Here is a 25,719-nt window from a genome sequence, read left to right on the forward strand (position 1 = left end):
TTCGCTCAAATTGAACACACACGACTGCGCAGTTTACGCCCACGGGATGAACCAACCAAGGAAAGCCAAAAATAACTTAGCTGAAACAACCACGAACGTCGTGGTCTCACTCGTGACTCACGACTTGGGCATTTCTGTTCGAACGTTATTCGGGATGCACGTTTTTTTTTACCAGGAAACAGATGGCAGTTTTTCTCACGCCTCGCACATGCGCTTCCTGCTCTTCGAACTGTCATGGCAGATTTACGATTTGATCCCGCTGTTGCCCCTTGCACCTACAACACCCGTCGGCAGCGTGGTCCTGAGGTGCTGCTGTGCTGTGCAGACCCTTGATCATGCAACGACCATCCCTTCGCCGCGATCTGTGGTCTCGATTGACAGGCTTGCACTGCATTTCATCTATCTACGATTCGCGATCGTGAATGTCCTCCAGCCAGCAATGTGAGTCGCAAATGCTCTGCCAAAATGCTCTGCCACAACAACTTCTGTTAACCCGCTGTACCAGAACCATAGTCTGCATTGAGATGCAGAAGGAGTCTTTTCAAGCACTGCCTTGGTCGACGCCTCTCTCTCGCATTAGAAATAACCTGTTGCCACCAAAAAAAACCCCGCCCAGGTGCCGAGGACCCACGCCGAAGGTCACGTGTAAATCATTGTTCAGGGCGAGAAAATAGGAAAGATAGTTTAAGTTATGTATTTTTTACCAAAAGAAAAAAAATCAAAAAATCAAACTAAGCTATGGAAATGCAATAACGTTATCAATATAGACAAGATCCGCACGGCTGGCTCAACGGTGCAACAACGAGGGAAATGGCGCTGCAGCGGGGCAAAAGCGTCGAAGCCAGATCTAAACTACCCGTCACAGCTCTCCTTGCAGCAGCGTGTCAAAATACTGTATATCAATCCTGCATGCCATCATGTCATGTTAACTACTGTGCTTGCCGCTATTTGACCAGCTGGGCTGTTCCTGGCCCGTCGATCCTATGAGGAACCCGGATCGAACAGCCCCTGCGGAATACAGGAGGCGGCAAGGAGATCAGGCTGGGGCCCAACTCAAACAGGAAAACACCTATTTTGTTCCTGCTTATGTACTTCTTTCGGCTACCGACACAGTATCGCAAGTGACGCTGCCGATAGAATCGCACTACTTGGTGCAGCGGACTACGACAGTCGCTTCATCCCCTTGCTTGTAATTACGCCCATCAGAAGATCAGGCAAACCGCGACGTGCAAGGAGCAAGAAATCCAGCGATCGCGGGATCAGGGATCAGATTGCTGGTAGAGATGTGTAAAATTGACACGAATCGTTCGGAACTCTCTTCGGACCTGGAGCAAGCTGGCCAACGCAGTCTGCAGCCTGCTCATTAGCAATCTCTCCAGAGAGACCAGCTGTATTTGCGCTGTTCTTCATTCACAGCAAACATGTGGTCGCGAAAATCGTGAATGGCATACAGTACGTTCGTGTTCAATCCTCGTTCTTGTCTACTTTAACTCGCAATAATCACGAATTTCGGTCGGAGTCACGAGTGACAAGGAAAGCCAAGTCACGAATGCGGGGTTAATTTGGTGCTTACAGAATGCAGGACAAAGTATTTTCCATCATCAATCGTGAAGGGGGGGGGGGGCGCCGTTTGAATTGAAGCGGCTAAGCTTGCTTAGGATGCAGCAAGTCGCAAGCTCAAGCATACGAATCAAGGCTTACGAGGTGATTCAGACTCTGAGTATTTTCAGCAGGACACAATGGTCGCCTGATGCATGGTGTTTACAAAAAGATTCCGATTGCGTATCATGCACGCGGGCTCACAATCAAACAAGAGGATGGACCGACCATGTCTCGGTCTAAGAGCTTCCTTTTATATCCATGAATGTACGAGAAGCGCTCGCTGTCTTGGAACAGAAATGTCCGTAGAGCAAGCGTGATCACGGAAGAAAGTCGCTTGCACGTTGTTTCGAGGTACGATGGGTAGCGACGCGACTTCGGCGCTTGTGAGGCGACAGTAATAAGTGTAGCTGGGATCGGCATTGGTGAGACAACAGCAAACCATCGCATTCAACATGACAGACTCGGCGGAGTGGCGACAAGATGCACACGTTGTGTTAAGCAGTCACGAGTGGTGACGGTGCAACGCCGCATGCGTGTGGTGTACCAGCACATGCAAACTTCCATCTCGCCCGCTAGCGCAATCTCGAGAGACAGGCTATGCAAATGCGCGAGCCGCAAATTCTACCAGGTAGGATGCTGTTGTTGAGCAACAGGTGGCGTTGCTTCACAGCTCAAACATACACCATTCAAGATCACTGCCAACATCTGGCGCGCTTGGATTAATAAAACCGACTGCACTGTGCAAACAAAACACTCCATGAGACGTCTTGCCGAAAGTCGCAAGTCGTATTTGACTCGTGGCTTCTGGTTTCAATGATTCGATACTTGCAAGTATCGAAGAGGTAGAGTCTTTGTAGACGCTCAGCCTTCACCACCGGCAAGGCTGACTGCAATGCTCCGGTACCTGCAGGGACAGAACAAGATATGCACAACGGGCCAGACGAAAGATGCCCAAGGCTCTACTCTTCCACACTCTCATGGCAGAGTCCTTGTCAGAGAGAGAGGGAGAGAGAGAGAGGAAACAACAGACAAGATGCAAGGGAGTTTTTAGGCGTGGAAAAAACCCCAAAATGTCACAACTCAATGTGTCTCGCTTAAAAACTCGATGGAAAAGCCCACACGGGTCAACACACATCATGCATGTCCGCGCCTAATCTTATGTAAAAAAACCCCTTTCCCATAATGCGCCGTACACTCCGTTGTTGGTGTGGTGGTTCACAAAATTTCAAGCAGGAAGCGAGAAAAGCGAAATGCTTCGATCGGCTACGGCAACGATTTATACACTTGGCTGTGTCGCATCTATAGAGTGTGACTTGCACGTTGTCCCTGTCCCTTGGACTTGCTTGAACTTGACATGGGTGGAGCTATGAAAGAGAAGGACTGCCAGAGCATCTTTTCGGTGACCAGCCTGAAAAGCACGTTACCAAAGCAGAAAGTGATCGGTGCAGTATGTTGAATGGGAAAGTACTTTGGCGGCTATTGAAACTCGCTTTTAAATTAAGGCGCTTGCCAGAGAGAAAAGCATTCGTGATTGAAGCTAAAGGAAGCGCGCGCAATCACGAATGTGAATCGTGAAGTTGGTGCTGAGATCTGCTCTTTTCAATTCTTGTATTCGAATTTGAAGCTCCGACGCAACGCGGAGAAGTTGATCACCTCCCAGAAGATCATTCAATGAGCTGAAGCCATTGTGAATGACGTCGAGATTGGCGTCGAAATAGGTTGGTTGTAAAGGAAGACGACGCTTCCTAAGCTGATAAGAAGTCGAATAATACAGTACGTCGCAAGGATGTGGCTGGTGTCTCAGATTGTCACACAGGCTGTCACTTGACCCTATCTGTGTCACCGACATGATTAAGTTATTGGCATTTTGTTGTCAGAAACAGTCGTGAGTGGCGCAGACAGGACCAAGCGCAGTACAGGTACAGGTACAGGTACAGGTACAGGTACAGGTACAGGTACAGGTACAGGTACAGGTACAGGTACAGGTACAGGTACAGCGACACACACGATGCCCCAGATCATTTCTTAGCCAGCAAAGCAATCGTGAATGGCAGACGATTCGCTCATGGTGTTTAGTCAGTCGATACATTAAACAGAAGGTCGAATTCACCTGACTTGACGGAGAAATATGAGCTTCCACAACTGATCACGGTCCAGAACCTGGTCTCAGGAACACGTTGATCCGAAGCTGATGTGGTGCTGTCCTTGCCGAAGCTAGAATATGTGACTTGTGAGTCGTGAGTCCGTGAGTCACAAGAGGCTTGAATTCGATGAACTTCGGGCATGCAACCGAATGCCGTGATGTTATTATTTAACAATAATAACTTAGTTAGAGTGGTCCCGAGTCGAGTGTCGGTCTGGGATTTGCCATTTTCAAACCCCAAAGCTTTTCTTTGAAAACTTTGGATTGCGTATTGTGAATTGTGAATTGTGAATTGTGAATTGTGAATTGTGAATTGTGAATTGTGAATTGTGAATTGTGAATTGTGAATTGTGAATTGTGAATTGTGAATTGTGAATTGTGAATTGTGAATTGTGAATTGTGGGTTGTGGGTTGTGGGTTGTGGATTGTGGATTGCGAATCGTGAATCGTGACTCGTGAATCACAGAGAGCGTGGCGTCAGAAAAGCCACTCGAAACTTGACACGACCTGCAAGCAAGACACTCCTGCTGGATTTCATGATTACGATTCTTGGTGCTGGCACCTCTTTGCCGGTGTGATTCAAGACTACTCGAGAGGTTCTCGAGAGGTTCAAAATGGGCATCGGAATCACGAATGCACAGCAGATACTGTTCCTGACAAGGCAACCAAGTCGTAAGTTGCCAAGGCGAGCAATGCACAATACAATCGCCGCTTCGGATAACCAGGTCGGGCAAGATTCATGAGATCTGTGCCTTGCTGAGCAACGCTGTGCGCCTTGTGCATGTAGCACGACGCCCACGACAAGAACACCGCTTCGTCGCCATACGACCTACAATGTATTCAAATAGAGCAGGCTGAAATTGCGATTAGAGCGGCGAGCAAAGTGTAGGAACGCAATGTGGCGGTTGCCGGCGGCGTCGACTCTGGCGTTACAAAGGATCATTGGCAGCGTGCAGCGTGCTGCGTGCTGCGTGCTTGCGCTCCGCCAGAAACTTGCAGACAATTAGGCAGGCTTATTGCTACTAAACGACACGCATCGGCAAGAACGGATGGGTTGCTGGAAATCAAAGAAACGACCAATCTGTCCATCTCCTCAGCCAGCTTCATAGGCATGCGTGAGAAACGAGTGACAACAAGTGGGCGGTAGACAGGATTCATGGACGTTGATTAGAGACATGATCGACGCTCCATCATTCAATCGTGAGTTGCTCATGAGCTTTGCAAAGTAATCAGACTGACTGCGAGCATCTCAATGGAATCGATGCTCGAAAGGTCAAAATTCGACAACTAGGTACATGCCTGCATCTATCCATGTCTAAGACGACGAGGGACCAACAAGGGCCCAAGCGTGCTGGTGCAGTTTGGATTTAGTCAAGATACGCTCGGTCGAGCTTATAGGACGGCCAGAGCACATTGACGTGTCGATAAGGTGGTCGCGCTCTGCAGTGGTGGAGTCGATGCACCGCATCTCCGAGTCATGTAGTGGAGTAGCTGCTGTTGGACTCGTGACTCTGTGCTCTCTCCTTAATCATAGGAGGAATACAGTATGTCTGGTCTTATGTGCCTCCTTTTTTTCTTTTTTTTTTCTTCTTGTTTTCAAATGTGGTCTTTCTTTGGCTTTGGCGTGTTTTAGCCCAGATAGCCACGTGGTGGTGAATTATGGAATAAAGCAATAAAGCAAAGAAACGGTGAGATTGCCTCTCACCTCCTTGCGTCTCGATCTCCGTTCCGCTTGCCCGATGCGCCTGTTGTACGCCCTTGAGCTCTTCTCGTGCCTGTGGACCAATTCATAATTCGAAAAAGCTAGGTCCCAACGCCACACAACGCCATGGCCGCCTGCAAGCCTTTTCAGAGTGCTACAACCTCTCAAGCTTGGATCATGTGCTGGTTTGGGCACGAAAAAAAGAATGCAACAGAATCGAGAAACCGCTTGTGACCCACTTTGCAATGTACCTCTTGTTGATCTTCCGTGATGAAGAGGAAAGACACGACTGATTGTGTTTTGGCAGCGGCGGGTGAGGGTAGTGTTGTGTGATGAAGACGAATGCATAAATGAATTGATTAGTTCCAACGCTCCTTGCTGGCGTTGAGTCAGAGTGGTTAAGTCTGCTTTTCAGACCTCCTTGCGCTTCCTTAGGTGTCTACCCAAAATCGGGCGTACATCAGAGTGCCAAAAGTTACAACTCCGACGGTACTATTTCAATGCGAGAAAAGTGAAATAAGATGATAAAGCAAAAAATAGTAATAATAAAATCATCCGCTGCACCTTAGTCCCGCGTCTCTTGCGTGGTGCGACTGCCAACTGCGTATATTTTCTGATAACTTTGCTTTCCAATTGGCCCTACCCTGCCCTGCCCCGCCCCGCCTCCGCCCTCCCTCCACCTGCCTCACTTCAATTCTTCAACCTACCGTACTTTAGCAGAGACGTTGAAGCAATTTAAATGTTTTATTTGTATGATTATCATTGTTGTTAACTAAGTATTACGATTGTTAGGGTCATTGTTCCCAGTCAACCTTGCATCGGCTTGGCGGTGCGACAGAGTTACTGAATAGTACACAAAACAAAAACTCTACCGCCTTCCCACACTTGTGACTGCCGAATCCATCGCGGCAGCTATACAGTACAGTCACGAGTGCCCTCTTTTTAAAAAAAATACCAACAAGCATAAATCAAAAGAGTAGCGCAGAGTGGATGGATGCTCGTTATTGGTCGTTTTTAACCCGCCCGCGTTTGGTTGTCTGAGCGGATGCTGTGTGGGTATGGGTATGGATATGGTATGGATATGGGTATGGGTATGGGTGTGGGTGTGGGTGTGGGTGTGGGCTGTCAGCTGGTTAACCTTGTCTTTCTTCTACAGCTCTTCTTAGCTCTCGGTAGCCGTGTTCGGTTCAGGTTTCAGGTCTCACGACTCTTAGCCAAAAAACCCGTCCGTCGTTCAATCATTTCTTCAGCCAAAGACGACAGAAAGACACGTCGTACCTTAGGATTATTCCCTGTCGCTCCTTGTCCTTGCTTTTTTGTCCGCCTCCTCGTCGTCGTTCTTTCGCTTCCGGCATCTTGGATCAACTCGATTCCGCCTGCCAATCACGATTCGCAGTGTACACTGAAACCACATTGATTTCGGACCTAGTCACTCACTCTCCAGCTAGCTCGCTCCTCGAATCGCTACAAAACCATCAGTGGTGCAGCCGTTCCATTCACATAGGAATCCCCCCTTCTCTTACCTTTTCCTTTCCCTTGCCCTTGCCCTACCTCTGGTCAACGTCCCTTCTGTGATCTTTCATCCTCTCTTCCTCACCTTGGCATATCTGTTGCTCCCTGCTCAGTTGTGGTTTCTCGATCGTCACTGTTCCCGAATCTCGTACACTCTCGCTACCGATTCTACCATCTGCTCCTTTCTACAACCAGCCCCAACCCAGAGCTCATCCTCCTATCTCACCCCATCTCGCACTTCGCAGGATCGATTCCCGTTACAGACGCATCGCATCTCTTCTCGGCACCGCGAACCGAGAACCCAACGATTCTGTCAAGACATCACCGACTGCCCACCCCACGTTCCAGCACAGCTTCTGCATTTGATCCAACCACTCACATTCAAGAGCAACTGGCCACCATGGCAACCCTCCACGAGCTCGTGCCTCGCGCACTCTACATGGAGCCTGTGTTGCCCCCTGGCTTCAGTGCAAGCAGTATGTTTCCTATCCCGCTTTGCTTCTCATCACGCTGGGTGTGCTCCTGTACATAGACTGACCTCGCCTCTTTTACGCCTCTCTCTGCCATGTCGCGCTTTTACAGACCTCACCGCAGTGGCTGAATACTATGTCACTCATCGCATTCCCCAACGCTTCAACCCCGGTATCGTCGTCGCCTCGATCGCCGTCTCGGCGCTTGGCTCTTACTCCACTCTCCTCCTTCTTGGAAAGCGAACCTCGAACAAGGGTAAGAAGAACATCTTTCTTCTCTCATTTGCTGCCACCACCATGGCTGCTGTCGGTATCTGGGGTATGCACTTTATCGGCATGCATATGAGCCTTCGTCCCATCGCCGGCGTCAATTGGTACATCAAGGTCGACCCCGGCTTCACCGTCCTCAGTCTCTTCGTTCCCGTAATTGCCCTTCATGCCGCCTTCTTTATCGTCGACGCCGCCGTTTCCTTTAGCTTCATCCGTACCACCATCTCGGGCATTCTCACCGGTCTTATTGTCAGTCTGATGCACTATTCGGCCTCGCTCAAGACCAACTACGCGGTCAGCTACAGCCCTACGCTCGTCACCATCTCGATCGTCGTTGCCTGCGTTGCCGCCACCGTTGCGCTCACCGGCTTCTTCAAGTTCCGTTCTCAGTGGGAAGACTCGTGGTGGAAGCGAATGTTGTGCGCCTTTATCCTGGCCGCTGCCGTATCTGGCATGCACTACATTGGTGTCTGGGGTACCAGCTACAAGGTCAAGGCTTCCACCATCTCGGGTGCCAACGAGATCAGTCTATTGACCGGTCGTCAGCGCAACAACGTTCTCGTCATTGCCATTGGCTGCATGTGCTTTGTCATCATCTGCCTCTCAATCTTCATTGCCGTCTCAGACGCTCTCATTGTGCGAGACGCGCGCAGAAGATCCAAAAAGGTCGTTGTCTGCTCGGCCACTTTTGACAAGCAAGGCCGTCTGCTCGTCAAGCCCGACGGCACCATGCCTCTCATGATTATCGAGACCGACGTCAACACGCGCGACATCTTGGATGCGCTCGACAATCGTCAGCCCACCTTCCAGTGGCTCTACTCGCTCTCCTGGGACTGGGCCATCATCACCCCCTGGCTCCGCGCCATCACCTCACGCTTCGCTGCCGAAAACCAGCACGCGCAGCGCAACGAGGCGCTCTGGAAGAGTCGCGGCAAAAAGATGATTGCTCAGGGCAGACGTTCGTTCGATATCTCGGAAGAGCGCCGCAAGGGCCCCCAGAGCTTGGCCGACTTCCGCGACCGCTTCATCGATGCTGCCTACCACCTCGCCCACGAGCTCGACATTCCCTTTGAGCAGATCGGTGTTCTCTACGACCACGTCCTTCCCACAGGCACTCGAAGGACCGGATCCAACAGTAACACCAATAACAACAACAACGACGTCCAAGACAAGTTTGCACCTTCGCGCCAATTTGCCGACGACGAGAGCTCCATCAACGGTCCTGTTCCCAGTATCTTTGGCGAGGGAAACGATCAGGAGGAAGGTGCCATGCTCTTCCTCGTGCGCGAGCTTCCCAACTCGGCCGCTTCCACCGAACGTTTCCGACAGATGGGTTACCGAATGACCGAGACCCGCTTCCTTGCCGGTGTTCTCGCCGACCGTGTCGCTGTCCAGAAGGATGAGATGGAGCCCTTGCTCGACTCGCTCAAGGTCTACGCCAAGCGTGGTACGCGTCCCGTCGTTCAGCCCGGTGGAGTTTACTGTGGTCTCTTTGGCGTTCGCGCTTCTACCAGCAAGGAGGGCGGTCTGGACGTGCTCGTTTACAACTTTGCTCGCCATCAGATCCCTGCATACCGCTTGCCGGATGTACAGTGCATCACGCCCGAGATGAAGACTTTCTTGGGTTCGCTCGATCAAGCTACCATGGAGGAAGCTATGAAGGTGTGCGAGCGTGAGTCAATCCGATCCGGCGAACGCCGCAAGTATCTGCAATCTATCTCGTCGGTCAATGTCGCCGATAACCACGACAACGAGGCCGAGCAGGAGGCGGTCGAGCTCATGATCCAGTTCCAGACGGCTCTTTTCATCGCTCTCGATGCCTTGCACAACTCGGTGCGCTTCTACCCCAAGATCTGCCAGACTGCACGCATCAGCGCCGAGGTGCTCGAGGTGCCCTCCAGTCTGGACGACTCGACGGCTCCCGCCGAGATGATTCTCGTTCAGGCTGTGTTGCCCGAGGCGAGATCGGCGGTACCCAACTCCTACTCGTCATCCGAAAGTCAGCAGGTGGTCTCGGAGGTGGTGCCCTCTGACAAGCCAAACTCGGCTACGCCGTTTGTCTTTGTGCCTTACACGCTCTTCTCCAAGTCGCAGATGATGCTCTTGCGCGGACGCCAAGCTGACGACTTTGAGCACGAGGTGATCCTCGAGATGCGAAGGAGGTACCCGTCTTCGCTGCAGTCCGAGGCAGAGGAGAAGGGTTTGTTCGAGCAACCGCCTAGCCGTATCACTCACAAAGAGTCGTTCATTTCGGCAGCCCGTTTCACCAAGGGCTACGCTGGCAGCGATGACGACGACAAGCTCGAGACTGCTTCCAAGTTCAGCGACGACAACCCTACCTCGCCCGTCACGAACAAGGTCAGCTTGCTGCCCAGTGCCAAGCGATGGACCGGCCCGCGTGCATCAAGGGAGGATGCCTACGAGTACGAACAGCAGCAGCAGCAGCAGCAGCCTCAGCGGGACATGACTGCGCTGTCGCCTGCTCGTCGTCAGTCGGTCACTAGCTCACGATCTAGGCAGACCAACGAAGACCACGAGATGAAGCAGCTCAACGAGGGTCCTCTCGGTCGAAACGACTCGGTGTCCAGGAAGCCCATTCCACCGACGGCGGTGGCGGCAGGTACAGCAGGAGCTAACATGAACAGCTCGCTTGGTATTAGAAGGTTTATCCAAGGTCAGCAGCAGCAGCCGCAGCAGCACGATGGTGGCAGCTATGTGCACCCGGTTGATGACGCTATCACGGAGGAGACGCGGGAAGGCGATCTGCGATCAGTTTCTTCGATCGAGATTGCTGAAAAGGAGACCGCTTACATGCCTCCGTCCAACATCAACCTGCGGACCGCCAACAACGCGACTGGTTCCACTTTCGGCCAGCAAGAGCAACGACGACCCTCGCGTCCTTCGACAGCGCCGGCCAATGTTGTGCGCAGGGAGCTGGGCGTCATACGTCCTTCGTCGTCTGGCGCTGGCAGTCAGCCGCCGAGTGGCGCAATGGCTTCTTCGCAGAACCAGCGTCGCAATCGCACCGCCGTAGCCGCCAACCGATATGACGAGGGAAGCCAGCTCGCGAGACTGCAGAGCGACGGCTGGCACACGAGGCAGATCCAGAGCTTGGAGCGCAGTCCCGCAGGTACGGCCTTGTTGGGCGTTGATTTTTGATTTGCGATTTGTTTTAATTGTCATTCTTTAGTACACCTAGTAACTTGTTTGCTCGTGCATTTACAACTGTTTTGAGTGTGTGTGTGCGCGTGTCTACTCTCGCGCCGATGAGTATGAGTCGGCTCTTGTCACGGTGACGATGAAGGCACTACGGCGCTATTGGACACGGCACACGAGCGTATTGGATGAGACCGCTCCGCGAATCGTGAATGTGAATCACACGTGCTGACCGTTTCGCAGTAGACAACTCACGACTGACATGCTACAGCGACGAGAGGGTTTTGCAACTCGAGATTTTGGATCTCTTAGCAACACGCACGTACGCAGTGCGTGGACTTGTCTAGCAGCACACCGACATGGTCCGAGTGTTTCGAGGGTTACAATCACGGTGTGATGTGCACATGTGGTTATACTGGAAAGTGTTCAAGTGGTTGGTACGCGCACAGATAGGACACTGATACAGTGTGATCAACACAACACATGATGCATGTACAACTGCGGGCGCATCTCTCAGCATCACCGACTCTAGCCTGATGCGATCGGCAAGGGGATCGGGACATGGCCGCCACTGCACGCGATGGTGTTGCCGAAAAGTGGCCGAAATCCAAGCAGGTCTTGATGCGGGAGAGCCTCGGTTAGACAAGTTGCGATTCTGGGGTGTGCGAGGACAAAAGAGCCGAGAATCATGTCGCGGTTAGGGAGTGGAGCGAGCAAGCTGTGCCTCGACGCGGTCGATGAGCAAAGGGACGAGGTGGGCGATGGCGTGGTAAGCAGCTTGTGCATTCGGGTGCGAAGCACTAGGAAGCGAAATGAGCAGAGCACGACCGAGCTCGTATACGCGCAAGCGCGCGGCAGAAGACCGATGATCACGCGCATCGATCCACGTGATCGCATCCAACTTGGCATGCACACTGCGCAGGACATGCTCGATATTGGGGATCGGCCCAAACTGCGCTGACGACAGTTGAGCAGCTATCCGCGTCTTGGGCTTACTGCACTTGCGCGCCAGCGTGGTTGCGTCTAGCAAGTCGTTGAGCAGTTGCGAACCGCCAAATACCGCATCGAGAGGCACCGCATCGGTGGTCTCGCTCTCGCTCTCGCTCTCGCTCGTCCGCACCTCGCTCGCAAACAGCGCGCGCGAAGCATCCGATACAACCAGCCTCGAGCGTGTGGCCAAGCGGACATCGATCGCGTATCGATCCTGGAACCGGAATCGGAACCAGGTCGCGCTCTTGATCTCCACTTCTGGCACGTGCGCGTGCGTCAGACACTTGTCCACGAGTGGCGCCATCTCGCGTACCAGCGGCAAAGTGTGCTGCAAGAGCTCCAGAAACCCGCGCCACACGATGCGTTCCGCTTGCGGCTGAAGCATAGCATGCATCGCTGCGGACCGAGCAGCCACATTCACAGTACGCCTCAGCTCCAACGCCATCACCTTGTGTGGATTCGCCAAACAGTGCGTCTCGTCAAACCACCTAGACACGCCATCTTCTCGCAGCTGTGCATCCTGGTCCAATGCTTCCACTTGCACACTGCGCATCGAGCCAAACTCTAAAATGTAGCCACCACTCTGCGTCACGCCGATAGGACTGAAAGCTTGCATCTCCAGCTTGGCGTCTTGCCAACGCACGCGCACCAACAACTTGGCTTCTAGCCCATCCACCTTGATGCTCCCATACGAAAACACGACGCTGTCCAACTCGAATCGACAGAGCTCCACGCGCTCGCCGGGTTTTTTGCAGCTCCTTCGTAAACGCAGTGCGCGCTGCTGCCATGCTCGACTCGCGTTCAGCACTTCTCGTGTGAGCTGCACCATGCGCATTACGCGCTCCCAGTGCGTGTGGAATATCGACATGCAGTTATCCAGATCGCGTGTCGTCAACGTCAACAGCGACGCTTCTCGGTCAAAGTCGATCCACGTCAGTGCACATGTAGACTGCTGGTCCGAGCTAGCCGCCAACGCCACCACCTCGTGCAGTGTGCGAAATTGGCGTGATTTCATACGCAGCTTGATACGCATTTCGACGCACAACTTTTCGTCGTCGTCCCAGTGGCGTACGCGTAACGAGATGTTGGGTTTGGCCAGGTGCGATTTCGACGGTCCCAGTACGTCGATCGATCGAAGACAGAGTGATGGGACCAGAGCAGCGACGCCTGCAACACCGGCTGGCCCTGCAAATGCTTCGTCGTCGCTGCTCGCAGTACCGCCACTCGCATCCTCGCCAAAAAGTCCGTCATCGCGTGCATCGGCGGTTTGTTGTCGCCTTTGCCGCTTGCATGGCGGAGAGCTACGCATAGTGTTGCTGCCGACGTGCAGATACGGAAGACCTCGCATGCGCAGCTGCTGCTCCACGCGAAAGTACGACACAAGCGCGATGCAGTACGAGTGAACATCGGCGAGCTCTTCGATCGTCAGCTCCGAAGAGCCAAAGTTGGCATCGACGTCGTTGGTCTCACCTTGAACGCCTGGTGGAGCTTTGCGTTTTGTTCCAGCTTCAGTGGCTACAAATTCTTGACCAACATCCTCGCCACTGCTCCCGACCTTGGACGCCGCTGCAGCGATCTTGGCTCTGTCGAGCCATTCTATCGACTGTACACTCAAAGCGGGTGTGCCTGTAGGATCCATGACTTGGACAACGTAGACCAAAGCAATGCTAACGCCAGCCAATTCGGAGGGCTGTAAAGCCAAAAAGTAGCCGCCAAAGCTCTGGCGCAGCGGGAGAAACAGTTGAGGTGCTGCCTCAGCCGACGCCAAGGTCGAGGCGCCCAACTTGGCGAGGTCCTGCGGACGCAAAGCGAGCTTGCGGACGCTACGAAGCCCGAGATAGGAAGCCATCCTCTCCCACTCTTGGACGCGAGCAAACACGTCCAGTCTGTATAGCACATCAAGAAGCGCATCGATCGACTCGTTTATGCGGTCAGACGCTTCAGCAAGACGCGCGTAGTTCGGGCGTGTTGTGAGGATAGACGCTGTGAAGCTGGCCGCTTGCTGAGATGTCTGCTCTGAGCTGAGATCGGTGGTGGATTGAGCTGGTTCAGAGTCGAGGAGCAAGCGTCCAGTGACGGGATCGACGCTAAGGCGGAGCGGAGCGAGGCAAGATGCTGAGCGCTGCTCGGGTTTGGGATTGGGTTTGGATTTGGCGGTGCGTGGACGCTGGCTTGCGTGCAGATCGATCTGAAGAAAGTTGAAAGTGGTGGTCTCTGTGGCGGTAGAAAACTCGTCACCTTGCCTTTGGATGTGCTCTAGGCAAAGGGTACAGTCCTCGGGGCGGAGCAGTCGAGAGAGAGCATGGTCACTGACGAGGATTCGACGCTGCAAGTTGCGCAATAAGGCAAGAGTGTGTTGCTTGATGACCGAGCTGAGCAGCGCCTCTATGTCGAGACTGTGTGGAGATATGGCTAGGTTGTTGGACTGAGCATCGGCGAGAATGCTGCGGTCAGCGTCCCAAGTTACCTGGAGCCCCCTCCGCTTGACTGTGGTGAGGCTCGCTGTGTCATGTGTGGTACTTGACTGATCATCATCACCATCGAACAAAGCGGCAAGAGTCTCTGTGGCACCGGGTGTGTCTGGCAAATCGACAATGGTAATCTGGACGCTTCCTCCAGCTGCGGCGCTTTCTACACGTTGAGTCGCGCCAGCCGCACCTTGCGCCTGAGTCCAATAGTGGACAGTGAGATTCCTTGGGCGCTCTGCCGTCTCAATACGGAGGTTGGAACCCCAATTGAGCCGGCACAGCTCGTAAGCCTGGTGTTGTAGTATATCCATCTGGTAATGCAGAGCACGCTCTTGCAAGAAGGCGAACAGTCTCGAGAGAGGTGCGTCACGCTGGACAGGAGCAGTTGGCATGAGCGAGTCGTCATGGTGCGTGGCGGTTATTGCTGGATTGGCTTCGTTGACTGTAGGAGCGTCTGTAGGCTTTTCGGGAGCGATCTGGACATCTGTGCCTTGCTCGGTTTTGTCTGCAGCGATGTCGAGTGGACGCGCGTTGGACTCGTCGACACCATCGCTTTGGATGACGGGGGAGAGCTGCTGATCGCCCCAAACGCGCAAACGTTCTCGATAGGCTCTCTTTGGCTTGCGTGGGAACGCGCGATTGCAGGAGGCGGCACATGAGCCAGATGCAATGACGTCGAAAGTGAGGTCGAGCAGCCACCACCTGTCATCGGAGGAAGATGGCGTGAGCTCGTGTTGAGCCGAGCCACTGGCAGTGAGCTGGGCTTGGAAGAGGCCAGGAACGTGAAAGTGGACCTTGCCGTCATGTATTGTGTAGTTGGAGAGCGGAGCGGGTACGAGTTCGCGACAGGCCATGCGGGTGCGGAGCGCATCTTCGAGACGAGAGACGATGAGAAGCGCCTGTTGATCGGTAAAAGGTTTTGGAGCGACAGCCATTTGCTTGATGCTGGCGGGGAGCCTTCGATAGGTGCCGGTGTGCAAGACATCGATGGCGGTGGGAAGGTCGGCGTTTCTCATGCGTGCATTGGGCAAGATTTTGCGGATGTCGGTGAGACCGGCAAAGACGTCCTCGTGTTGCCATTGCTGCTCTGAGAGGAGCGCAATGATGTTTCTGGACTTTTGCAGATCAGAGATGTCTTTGGACCAGCGCGCGAGGACAAGGAGCTTGATGAATTGTTTGCGTACATTGAGGGCCGTGTTGAAGATCTTTGCGCGCTTGGACGAGGAAGGCAGCGAAGGGAGAGTCTCTGCTAGGTTTTGAAGGGCTTCGTAGCCAAAGTTGGCGAGCCTCTCGACGAGTGCGGCGAGTGAGATGAGATCGGCCTCTTCGAGAGGGAGTTCTTGCTCGAGCTGAGCAAGAGGAATGTGGATGGGATCGACTTGCTTTTGCTTTCCTTTGGCAGAGGACAAGAAGACTGGATGGCCATCAGCATCGCTCGACTGTTTGGAATCGGGTGGGCGACTTTGGGCAAGTGAGAGGTTTGGAGTAGCTGCTGGAGGCACGCCAATCATGAGGTTGTGAGAAGAGGTTGCGGTTTGCTTGTTCTTGTCGAGGGCGACCGATGTCGGAGCAGCATGGTAGTGACCGTTGCCGTTCATGGCGACTGTGGGCTTTGGAGGTAGAGATGGTGAGGTGCGGGACAAAGGAGCGGAGGGATGGGCGTTTTGTTTCACATGCTGGTGGGAGGTGGAAGCGTTTGCGCCATAAGGAGATGATGGCATGCGCTGCTCGAGGCGGTGATGGAAGGTGGCAGACAGCGGGAAGAGATCTGGAGCGTGGGCTGAACAGGTGAAGCTGGAGGATGGCGGTTGATTGAGCTCGCGGTGGCAAGGGCGCGCTGCAATGCAGAGAGGATCAGGCTTTCGAGGATGACGGATGTCGATGCAGCTCGAAGGTCCCAATTGAACACGATACAGTCAGGCCGTGTATCGATAGCAAGTAGCCGGTAGCCAATGTCCAAGGGTGGAGTTGGTTGTGATACTTGAAGTCGGGTAACCGCGGCGGGAAGAAAGTTTGGATGCACAGCAAGCGAATGCGTGCGATTCGAGCGAATGGACAGAGATAGACCAAGGCGGAGAGCTGACAACCAAGCCTAGCTGCGGGTCGAGCTGCGATCCGAACGAGTCGATTGGGAGAGAGGTAGAAGACGATGAGGATGGGACAAGGTGGAAAGAGGAAGCAAGCGAGTGTGACGACAACGACGACGACGACGACGACACACCGAATCAAGAATTAAGAATTCGAGTTGTCAGTTGTCAGTCTTCTCAGACCGGTCGTGGGTTGCAACAGCCGATGCGACAAAGCGTGAATCGTGAATTGTGAAGCGGCAGCCAACCAGTCACAGAGTCACAGAGTCAGAGTCACAGACACGAGAGTCACGAGTGTCAGTTGCGAGTCTATAACATCGTGATTTAGCGATAATTATACTATTCACGATTAACAGAGACGCCGTGTGCTGTGCTCGAATGCCCCATCACAATCACGAATCACGAATCCAAAAAATGTACAGTATACTATTAAATAACAATCACGAATAATTCACGATCCTTGATTGTCAAGAATCTCGCTTCCACATTCTGCATCGGTGCCGTTACTGTCGTATTATCACGTATATATTCTATATAACGTTACTCTGTGACTGTATATACTGTATAACTAAGGTACGGTATGTATAGTTTACAACACAGTATATATGAGTAAACACGTTTTGTAGGGCCAGGCCGTTCTGTTGGTTTGGCATGCTCTGCTGCACAGCAGATGCAAGGTGTCTGTCTGTCTGAACGACCAAGCTTGAGTTACTCTCACCGTTGATGATCAAAGTTGAGGTAGGACCACAATCACGAACAGCACCATCCTATCATGCTCTCTCTGCGTGGTGGCTTGGTTTTGACAGAGTCTGTATCCCACCCGCCTGCCAACGTCGGATTTACCTGTAGCCTGCACAACAAATAAAGTGCGGACGCGATGGCGACAAGTGGCGAGTGCATCGGGAAGCGCAGATTCAATCACGAATCTCGCCCGATCAAAGCTTTCCTCTTGGAGTGTGTAACGCACGAACCCTTCCTACCTTCACCCTTCCTCACCCTTTCTACGCTTGCTTCGTTGCTTCGTTGCTTCGTTGCTTCATTGCTTCCCTGCGTCGTTGCTTCGCTTGCCTTTCGGCTTGATCACTTTCAGGCACGCACCCATTTTCAAGGTCGTGCTGCGCTCATCCTGACTCTGCCATTGTTCCTCATCTTGCTCTCGTCACAGCTTCGGTCTCGATTCGATCGCCTCTGCGAGTGCGAGACCGTAGCCAGTAGCTCCACAAGCACAGCTCGCCCTCTCGCCCTCTCGCCCTCTCGCCCTCTCGCCCTCTCGCCCTCTCGCACAGCAATGGACTACTTCAAATCGCTTAGCTCGGCCGCCTCGTCGGTCCTCTCTTCCGCAGCACGATCAGGTCCGCTTCCCAACTTTACCATCGGACAGGAGCTTAGCGACTATCGTCAGCAGACGCTCTGGTCGCTCTACTCGGCCGTCAAGCGGGACGACAACACCGCCTGCACCGTGCTCGCCTTTGACCTCTCCCAGCCCCACAACGCAACTCGAGCTAACCTCTTGCCGCTCGCCAAAAATGCCGCCAGGAAGCTTCGCACTACGCGTCATCCTGACGTTCTCAGGCTGCTCGATAGTGCAGAGACCAACACCTCGGTCTACATTGCCGTAGAAAAGGCTACACCGCTCTACAAGGTGCTCGCACAATCCCAAGACAAGCGAGCAACCCCTCAGCGTCAAAATTGGATCGTCTGGGGCCTCTCGTCCATCGTCAACGCCGTCAAGTTTCTCAACCTTGATGCCGCCTCTACGCACGGAAACCTGCGTCCCGAGTCCATCTTCATCAGCGCCTCAGGCGAGTGGAAGCTAGCAGGTTTCGAGGTCTTGACCCCGCATGCCGAAGCTCCACATGGTCTTCTCTTCACTCAGCGCTTCTTGATACCCGACGCCAACCGATATGCGCCGCCAGAAGTAAAGCAGAATGGCTGCAGCGTTCTTGCCAACATGGACTCGACGTTGCTCGACAGCTATGCGCTCGCGCTCGTCGCTATCGAAGCATTCAACGGTCCCTTGCCGCCTCAGTCCAGCACAACTGCACCGCCAAGAGGCCACGTGCCCCAGCCGCTCTACACTGCGCTGCAACGTATGCTTGTACCCAATGCAAAAACACGCAACACTGTGGCACGAGTGTGGGAAGCAGGCGAGGCCGAAGGCGGCTTCTTCAAAGACAACACGCTGGTCAAGGTCGCAAGAGGTCTCGACGGCTTCTTGCTCGCCACCGAAAACGAAAAGGCCTCCATCATTCAGCTTTTGCAGGACAAGCCTGATTCTTTCACCCCTGACTTTCTCCTGTACAAGGTTCTTCCTGCTCTCGTGGCTGCCCTCGCTGCTGTTCCACCACCAGGCACCATCGCTTCGGCTAGTACCCAAGCTTCTGTCCTACTACCTTTGGTGCTTCGTCTCGGTCAGCCCTTGCCCAAGGACGAGTGGGCCACCAACGTGGTGCCGCCTGTGCTCAAGGCCTTTGCCTCTCCCGATCGATCCACGCGAATGGCTTTGCTCGAAAATCTCTCGCTCTACGCCGAGCGCATGGACAATCGTGTCGTCACCGACAAGCTCTGGCCCAACCTGATCACAGGCTTCAACGACTCGGTTCCCGTCATTCGGGAAGCCACGCTCAAAGCGATCCTGCCGCTCGCACCCAAGCTGTCAGACCGAATCCTCAACAACGACCTGCTGCGCGTCCTCGCGCGAACCCAGGTAGATCCCGAGGCAGGCATTCGTACCAATACCACCATCTTGCTCGGTCGGCTGGTGCCGCATCTCTCCGTATCCACGCGCAAGAAAGTGCTCATCCCCGCCTTCTCGCGCAGTCTCAAGGACCAGTTTGTACATGCTCGCGTGGCGGGCTTGATGGCGTTGATGGCGACCGGCGATTCGTTCGATCACCACGACTGTGCCAAACACGTGCTGCCCGCGGTGGCACCTTGTATGGTGGACAACGAGAAGCTTGTCCGTGATCAGGCGGATAAGGCGGTCAAGATGTTTCTAGAGAAAGTCGAGTCAGGAAGAAAGGGTATGCCCGATTCGGTGCTCACGCCGGAGCAGCTCAGCGGTTCGACTGCATTTAGTGCACAGACGGATGCAACAGCGAATGGCGCCGGGTATGCTACCGCCATGGCGGCGTCGGCGGGAAGTGCAGCAACAGCACTGGCAGGCTGGGCCATGTCGTCGGCGTTATCGTCGCTTTCAAATTCGGCTTCTGCACCCAGCGTTCCGGACGGCAAGCCGCTGTCCTCTGCTGCAGAACTGCAGTCGCACATGGATGGTAGCAGCACCACTGCGCGCTCCGTGAGCATTTCTGCAACGCCATCGCCATCTACCCAAGTGCCCCCCTCGTCCGGTCTCGCCAGTCTCCGTCTTGGCACTGGCTCCGCTGCCGCAGAGGCTTCGGCGGATAGCTCGACTCATGCTCCGTACACTTCAGCCACAAGTTGTGCACTCGACTACGATCTAGATGACCAAGCAGCACCATGCGCTTCTACCGCCTCGGCGTTCCAAACACCTCCGCTGGCGGATGCGGATCTGATCGACGTGCACGACGATAGTGCGGATTGGTCGAGCTTCGAAGTGGGTCGGCCCAAGAAGACGAGTGTGGGCAAGACCAAGATGGGTAAGGCGAAGTTGGGGCCTCGGCGCACCGCCAACGCAGCACGTGCCGCCGTGTCGGCGGATCCGAAGAATGCGATCAGTAGGAGCAGTCTCAAGGTGGCTGCACCGGTGGAAGAGGGATGGAGCGACGCGTGGGATGCAGCAGGCGGTGAGGTGGTGGACAATGTATCGGTCCACGCGTCTCCGTCGTTGACAGAGTCGCAGGAGATCACAGCGCAGGCGTTCGTCTCTGCCGCTCCGGACGATGCATGGGCTGCATTTGACGATCACGCCGCCGCAGACGATGACGACAACGACAGTGCAAGTGCAAGTGCAGGCGCTACTCCGGCTGTTGCACCAGCGCCCATGTCCAAGGAGGAGAAAAAGGCCGAACTGGAGCGAAAGAGACTCGAAAGACGATCAAGGTTAGAACAGTTGAAGCGCGACAAAGAGCAGGCGAGATTGCGTGCGCTTTGATGCGGCTTTCAAGCGCGCAAGGGTGTGCACGGAGGTGTGCACGGAATTAGCAGTACGTCCACCAGCAGCAGGGATGGGTGTGATCACGTGTGCATTGAGCTCAGTCATGTGTGAGTGGATAGAGGTTATCAAAGAGAAGCTGTCAAGCTGTCAAGCTGTCTGTGCGGCTTTGGCGGAACGTTGCTGAGCAGGCGCTTTACCGCTCGGTGCACTGTGTCCTACACGGTATGCGCTATCGGCGTCTGTGGCTTGCTTAGCGTGCGATGCATGCGGGGGAAGCGATGGATCGCTGTCGCATTCAGTCAACGCTTGCAGCTCGTCCAACAGCTTCTGCTCCCTCACACGCCGTCTGAACGCCTGCCTCCTTTGCCTCCCCTCGGCACTCCTCGCCGCCTCTCTGGCGTCGTTTAGACTTCGTGCTGCGTCGAGGTGACTTCGATCAGCGCGCTCGACTGCCTTGGCACTCTGTAGACTCAAGCGCGAATACTGCAAGCCTGCAAGCACCCATGTGAGCACGAACAGCGTGCTGATCAACATCCCATTCGATGTATATTGTCCGTTACCACCGTTCCAACCCGCCGAACTGGAACCGGAACCCGATCCGGATCCGAAGCTGGTTCGCTCAGTATATTGGTTCGAATAGAAGCCTTGATGCTGCCAACCGAAGCGATCGTGTCCTGCACCAGTAAACGAGGGATTGTACCGTCGTGTATACCGGACATCTTGGAAGGTACGCCATCCATCCGACGAGCTCGACGCAGCAGATGCCCATCCGATTCCTGCGCGGTCGTACAACTGCTTCGCACGCGCATCTTTCAGAAGCGCGTAAGCCGAGACTACCCTTTTAAACTCGTCCTCTGCTTGCGTCTTGGTTTTCCCCGCCCTTGTGGAACGCGACGAGCAAGACGAATATCGATCCGGATGGCAGCAGCGCACCAGATCGTAGTAGCGCGATTTGATCTCGGCGGGCGAGACGCAGCGCGAGCGAAAGTGGAAGATGTCATATGGAGTTGGGTTGGCAAGATGCGTGGGGAACGCAAAATGGTGCGTGTGCGATCTGGAGGACGAAGCGGTCGAAGAAGGAGTGACTGACGAGCGCAGACGAGCGCAGTGCATCGACGAGCATGTAAAGTTCCTGTGCGCCTCTTTGGCGCTACTGACGCGAATCATGCCGAAACACACATGCTGTTGTGATGCAAACAGCCAGCTTGGCGGGAGACGTTGATGACGTTGGTTGCGTATCGCATCTAGCGCGATTGGCCGCGCTCGAGAAGCAGCTGTGCGAACACTGGTGGCTCCGCTCGAACACGACGCCATGGCCGAGCTGGCAAGTGGCATGGCAACACCAACCAACGTGAGGTCACAATCCAATGCTCGACGCGATCTCTTGGCGGTAAACGTGTACGCAGCACACGGCTTGCTTTCGCGCTCTACGTCTGCGCTACAGCAACCATGACGTTGAGAGATACCGTTCGTACCGAGAGAGAGCTGATGTGCGCCAGCTTGTCGATGCTGAAAGCAAGAGATTGATAACGGCCAACGTGACAAGCACTCCTGTCCTTTGTCGAGCTCCACACACCATGCAACACAGACAGGCGTAAGAGCTGCACGCTTATCCAACCCACTCGTGACTTGCGTGCCTTGCCGGCGACTTTATTCGCAAGCCCATTCACCACGCACAACGCACGACGCTCACACCTGACTCTGAATCCCGAGTTTCGGCGCCTTTTTGTGTCCGATTCGTAAAAATCATCACGCACGATGAATATACTCACACTCAGTGACTCACGACTCGTGACTGTATTCGTGATTTGGCGCGTGGTGTCTACGTTGATTTTCTCGTACGTCAACATATCCTTGCACCCGTCACCTCGTGCGTCTACTCTGACACACTGCACCGCTGAAAGGACGACGATGTACAAAACACACTGAGTCACGGCTTCGGCACAATGCACTAGAAACCTGCTCCTGACATTTCTCATACATATACACATGGCAGGAGGAAGGGGGCTGCTGCAAGAAAATCGCAGGAGCTTTTGGGGTTAGGGGGTTGGAGGGAGGGCAAGGGACAGCCACAAGGGGGCCACAAAGGAACCACAAGGGAACCAGAAGGGAACCAGAAGCGGAGGAGGGTGTTTACACCTTTTGCCCGAGCGCCTGGAACTGCTGTGCACGTCCACGTCCGCGGCCACGTCCGCGCGCTGCGGACCCTCCTCTCCTCTCCCTCCTTCCACCTGGCTGACCTCCCTCGCGGTCACCTCGCTCGCCACCGGCACCGCTCCTCTGCTCCTTGCCTTCGCCCAGCTTGGCATCCAGCAGACGCTCGTTCTGCTCGAGCATCGAGTTGGCCTTCTCGGCCAATGTTGCCGCCAGCTGCTGCACCTTGGTCAACTCGAGTCGGTGGAACGAAACCACGTTGGCCGAAGGGTCGAGCGAAGCTGCCAACTCGTCGTTGTAGATCATCTTGCTCACCATGGCCTTGACCACCGTCTCTTCAACGTCAAACGTCGCTGCCAAGTGCGAGAGCGAAACCGACTCGTAGTAAGCAGAGTAAGAGAAGAGGTAGGTGCGCAGACCCACCTCCTGGATGCGCTTGGCGAGCATCAGCTTGACTTCTTGGGATCCAGGCATGAGCTTCCAGATTTTGATGTCCGAGATCAGCTCGATGCAAGCCTTGCAGTCGCCGTTCTGGAGCGCCTTGCATGCCTGCATGATGTGGTCACGCGTGTTCTCCGGTGGTCCCGAAAATACCTGACGGTCCGTGTAGTCGAGCATGCGACGGAAAGGTCGGGAGATGACGCGCTTGCGTAGCTCCGGGTCGTTACCGGCGAGCGCCATGTTGGGCACCTCGAGCAGCATCGATGAGATGAGGTAGATGCACTCGAGCAACTCGAGGTTAATGTGCATGTGGAACGGCAGCTGACGTTGACGCTCGAGCTTTTCTTGTTCGGGCGTGACAGTGCTGAACTGGTTCTGCTTCTGAACGCCTTGAGCAAGCAGCTCCTTGACACGGCCAGTAGCAAAGATCTCTTGCAGCGCAACCTGCGACTCCTTGATGAGACCATTACGGAAAGCGCAGATTCCGATCTGCACCACCACACGGTTGTACAGGATCTGGGTGGCCACATCGGCGAGCTGGATCGCGTCCTGCAAATGCGACATCAGGAACATGTCACGAGCAACGTGGTAGTCGGCGTGCAGCGCGTGGAAGTAGATATGGCAGAGCACAGCCCGCGTTCGTGGGCGCTCGGCCTGAACACCGCGCGCTTGATAGAGGTACGTGCAGAGCGCACGTACAAGCACGGCTGGGCCATCCTGCTCGGCGACACGCACAGCAGAGGGGAAGAGCTTCGACTCGAACGTCTTGGCCGCTTCGCCGAGCGTCGACTCAAGCGCCTTGATAATGACATCCTGCTTGGCGTAGACATGGTCGAGGCGACGCATGGTGCAGCGCGACAGCGCTTCGGTCTCAGACTGGCTCTCAAAGTAGCCCTGAGCGAGTACGATGGTCTCGTAGAGCTTCTTCTCGTCGCAAAGTCGGTCGACGTATTCGGTGGTGTGAGGATCAATGTTTTGCAAGCTCTTGGTGAACTCGTCGTCGAGACGGTCAACGAAGCTGATGATACTGCCGCGCACAGCTACGACATCCTTTTCGCCGTTCTGGCCGGGGACGCGCTCCACCTCGTCGTCGTAGTCTTCAGTCTCTTCGCGCACAACGTAGCTACGGTTCTTGCCGAGCAGAGCGACAATCTCGTTGATCTCTTTGCGTGCCGAATCCCACATCTCGACGGGCATGTAGGCGGTCGCCGAGGCATTGTAGTCGAAGCGGGCGGCGACAAGCGCGAGAATGACACGAATCTTTTTGTAGGGCGAGTCGGCGACACCGGAAAGATCGTGGAGCTTGCGGATCTGCTCGTTCTTGTCGGTGCTCTTCTTGCCACGCGCCTCCATGATGGCAGTGAGGCTCTTGAAGAGACCCTCGGAGGTGAAAGTCTCGGTACGACCGCCTCGGCCGACGGTCTGGAAGTCGTCGTTGGCGTCCGAGTCGAGGGCAGCAGCAAGACGCTCCTTCTTGCCCTTGGCGATCGCGGTTTCAGCATCGGCGGGAGCGGCAGCAGCGGACAGAGCAGCCTCGGCAGCGGCCTCAAAGCCTTCGGGGTCGGAGCGGTATCGGGCGATGGTCTCGTCGTTCTCCTTGATGACCTTTTTCAACTTTTGCTTCATGCCGTTCATGGCCTTGGCGACGGGCGCCTTCATCTTTTTCTTGGCATCCTTCTCCTTGGCGGCCGACTCGTTGAGGTACTGGTCGAGCTGCGAGATGGCCTTGTAGAAGAAGGCAGGGATTTGCTCGTTCAAGGTGCGCTGACGTTCGATAGAGCGCATGAGGTTGTCAAAGTCCTTGTTGATCGAGGTCCAGTCGCTCGACTTCTGGGCAGACTCAATGTGGTTAACGATGGTCTGCATGTCGTCGATACGCTTATCCTTGGCAGACTTGACCACCTTTTTGACTTCTTCCTCCGAGTCGCTGTCGTCACTGTCGGCTGCACCCTTCATGAAACGAGAGGTGGGAGCCTTTTTTCCGTCGGTGCGACGCTCGCCATTGTCGTCGTCCGAGTCGAGCGAGTCTTGGTCGTCGTCGTCCGAGTCATCATCGTCCGAGTCCGAGTCATCATCGCTGCCTTTGAGGAAGCGCGAACGGCTTGCGGCGGGCTGAGTGGTCTTTGGCTGCTCATCTCCCGACTCGAGCTCAGAAAGCTCCTCCTCGGACGAGGAAATGTCGGATTCAGAGTCGGAATCACCGACCTTACGGAAGAAGCCGGACATGTTGGATCAAGAAGCAATAAAAAGGGCAGAGAAGCAGGGTGATAGCTTTCTCTGCAGCGGTATTACGCCGTGAGTGCTGGTGCTGATGCTGATGCAGATGCTGATGCAGATGCACAAGTGGATGGACAGACGAGGACGCTGCGAGGAAAAGGAAGGTGTGAAAGGACCGCTTTTCCGTCGACAATAATGCGTGAATGAATGATCCAGGAAGTGATGGCTATCAAGTCAGAAGCCAGGACTTTCAAGGAGAGCTTTGTGTGATGGAAGAGCGAGAGCTGCGACAAAGCTTGATGGTCAAGACAGCGCTTTGCACCACACACAGGCTCTAGCAACACTTGAATTTTTCGCGCAGCACAAAGGCAGAAGAACCCCAGTGAAACAGCCTTGAGTGTCACTCGGCTGACTGAAGGAGAAGCGGCG

General features: G+C 54.5%; 5 protein-coding genes across 5 annotated transcripts; 2 read left to right on the forward strand and 3 right to left on the reverse strand.

The window, feature by feature from the left end:
* Positions 1-7,359: 7,359 nt before the first annotated feature.
* Positions 7,360-10,858, forward strand: UMAG_10777 (uncharacterized protein; the record flags this gene model as incomplete). Its single annotated transcript, XM_011390077.1, has 2 exons — positions 7,360-7,435; positions 7,554-10,858. The coding sequence occupies 2 exons, from the start codon at positions 7,360-7,362 to the stop codon at positions 10,856-10,858; spliced, it is 3,381 nt and encodes a 1,126-aa protein (XP_011388379.1).
* A 694-nt stretch (positions 10,859-11,552) lies between these two features.
* On the reverse strand, positions 11,553-16,034 carry UMAG_10778 (uncharacterized protein; the record flags this gene model as incomplete). The annotated part of the gene is made up of 1 exon (XM_011390078.1): positions 11,553-16,034. The coding sequence occupies one exon, from the start codon at positions 16,032-16,034 to the stop codon at positions 11,553-11,555; it is 4,482 nt and encodes a 1,493-aa protein (XP_011388380.1).
* A 1,654-nt stretch (positions 16,035-17,688) lies between these two features.
* On the forward strand, positions 17,689-20,475 carry UMAG_10779 (uncharacterized protein; the record flags this gene model as incomplete). The annotated part of the gene is made up of 1 exon (XM_011390079.1): positions 17,689-20,475. One exon carries the CDS (start codon positions 17,689-17,691, stop codon positions 20,473-20,475), a length of 2,787 nt encoding a protein of 928 aa, XP_011388381.1.
* A 150-nt stretch (positions 20,476-20,625) lies between these two features.
* UMAG_10780 (uncharacterized protein) lies at positions 20,626-21,813 on the reverse strand (the record flags this gene model as incomplete). Its single annotated transcript, XM_011390080.1, has 1 exon — positions 20,626-21,813. The coding sequence occupies one exon, from the start codon at positions 21,811-21,813 to the stop codon at positions 20,626-20,628; it is 1,188 nt and encodes a 395-aa protein (XP_011388382.1).
* Positions 21,814-22,611: 798 nt separating this feature from the next.
* UMAG_06323 (putative translation initiation factor eIF3) lies at positions 22,612-25,299 on the reverse strand (the record flags this gene model as incomplete). Its single annotated transcript, XM_011390011.1, has 1 exon — positions 22,612-25,299. One exon carries the CDS (start codon positions 25,297-25,299, stop codon positions 22,612-22,614), a length of 2,688 nt encoding a protein of 895 aa, XP_011388313.1.
* Between the last annotated feature and the right edge of the window lie 420 nt (positions 25,300-25,719).

The sequence above is a fragment of the Mycosarcoma maydis genome, chromosome 4 (genome assembly GCF_000328475.2).
Source record: "Mycosarcoma maydis chromosome 4, whole genome shotgun sequence".
NCBI classification, from domain to species: domain Eukaryota; kingdom Fungi; phylum Basidiomycota; class Ustilaginomycetes; order Ustilaginales; genus Mycosarcoma; species Mycosarcoma maydis.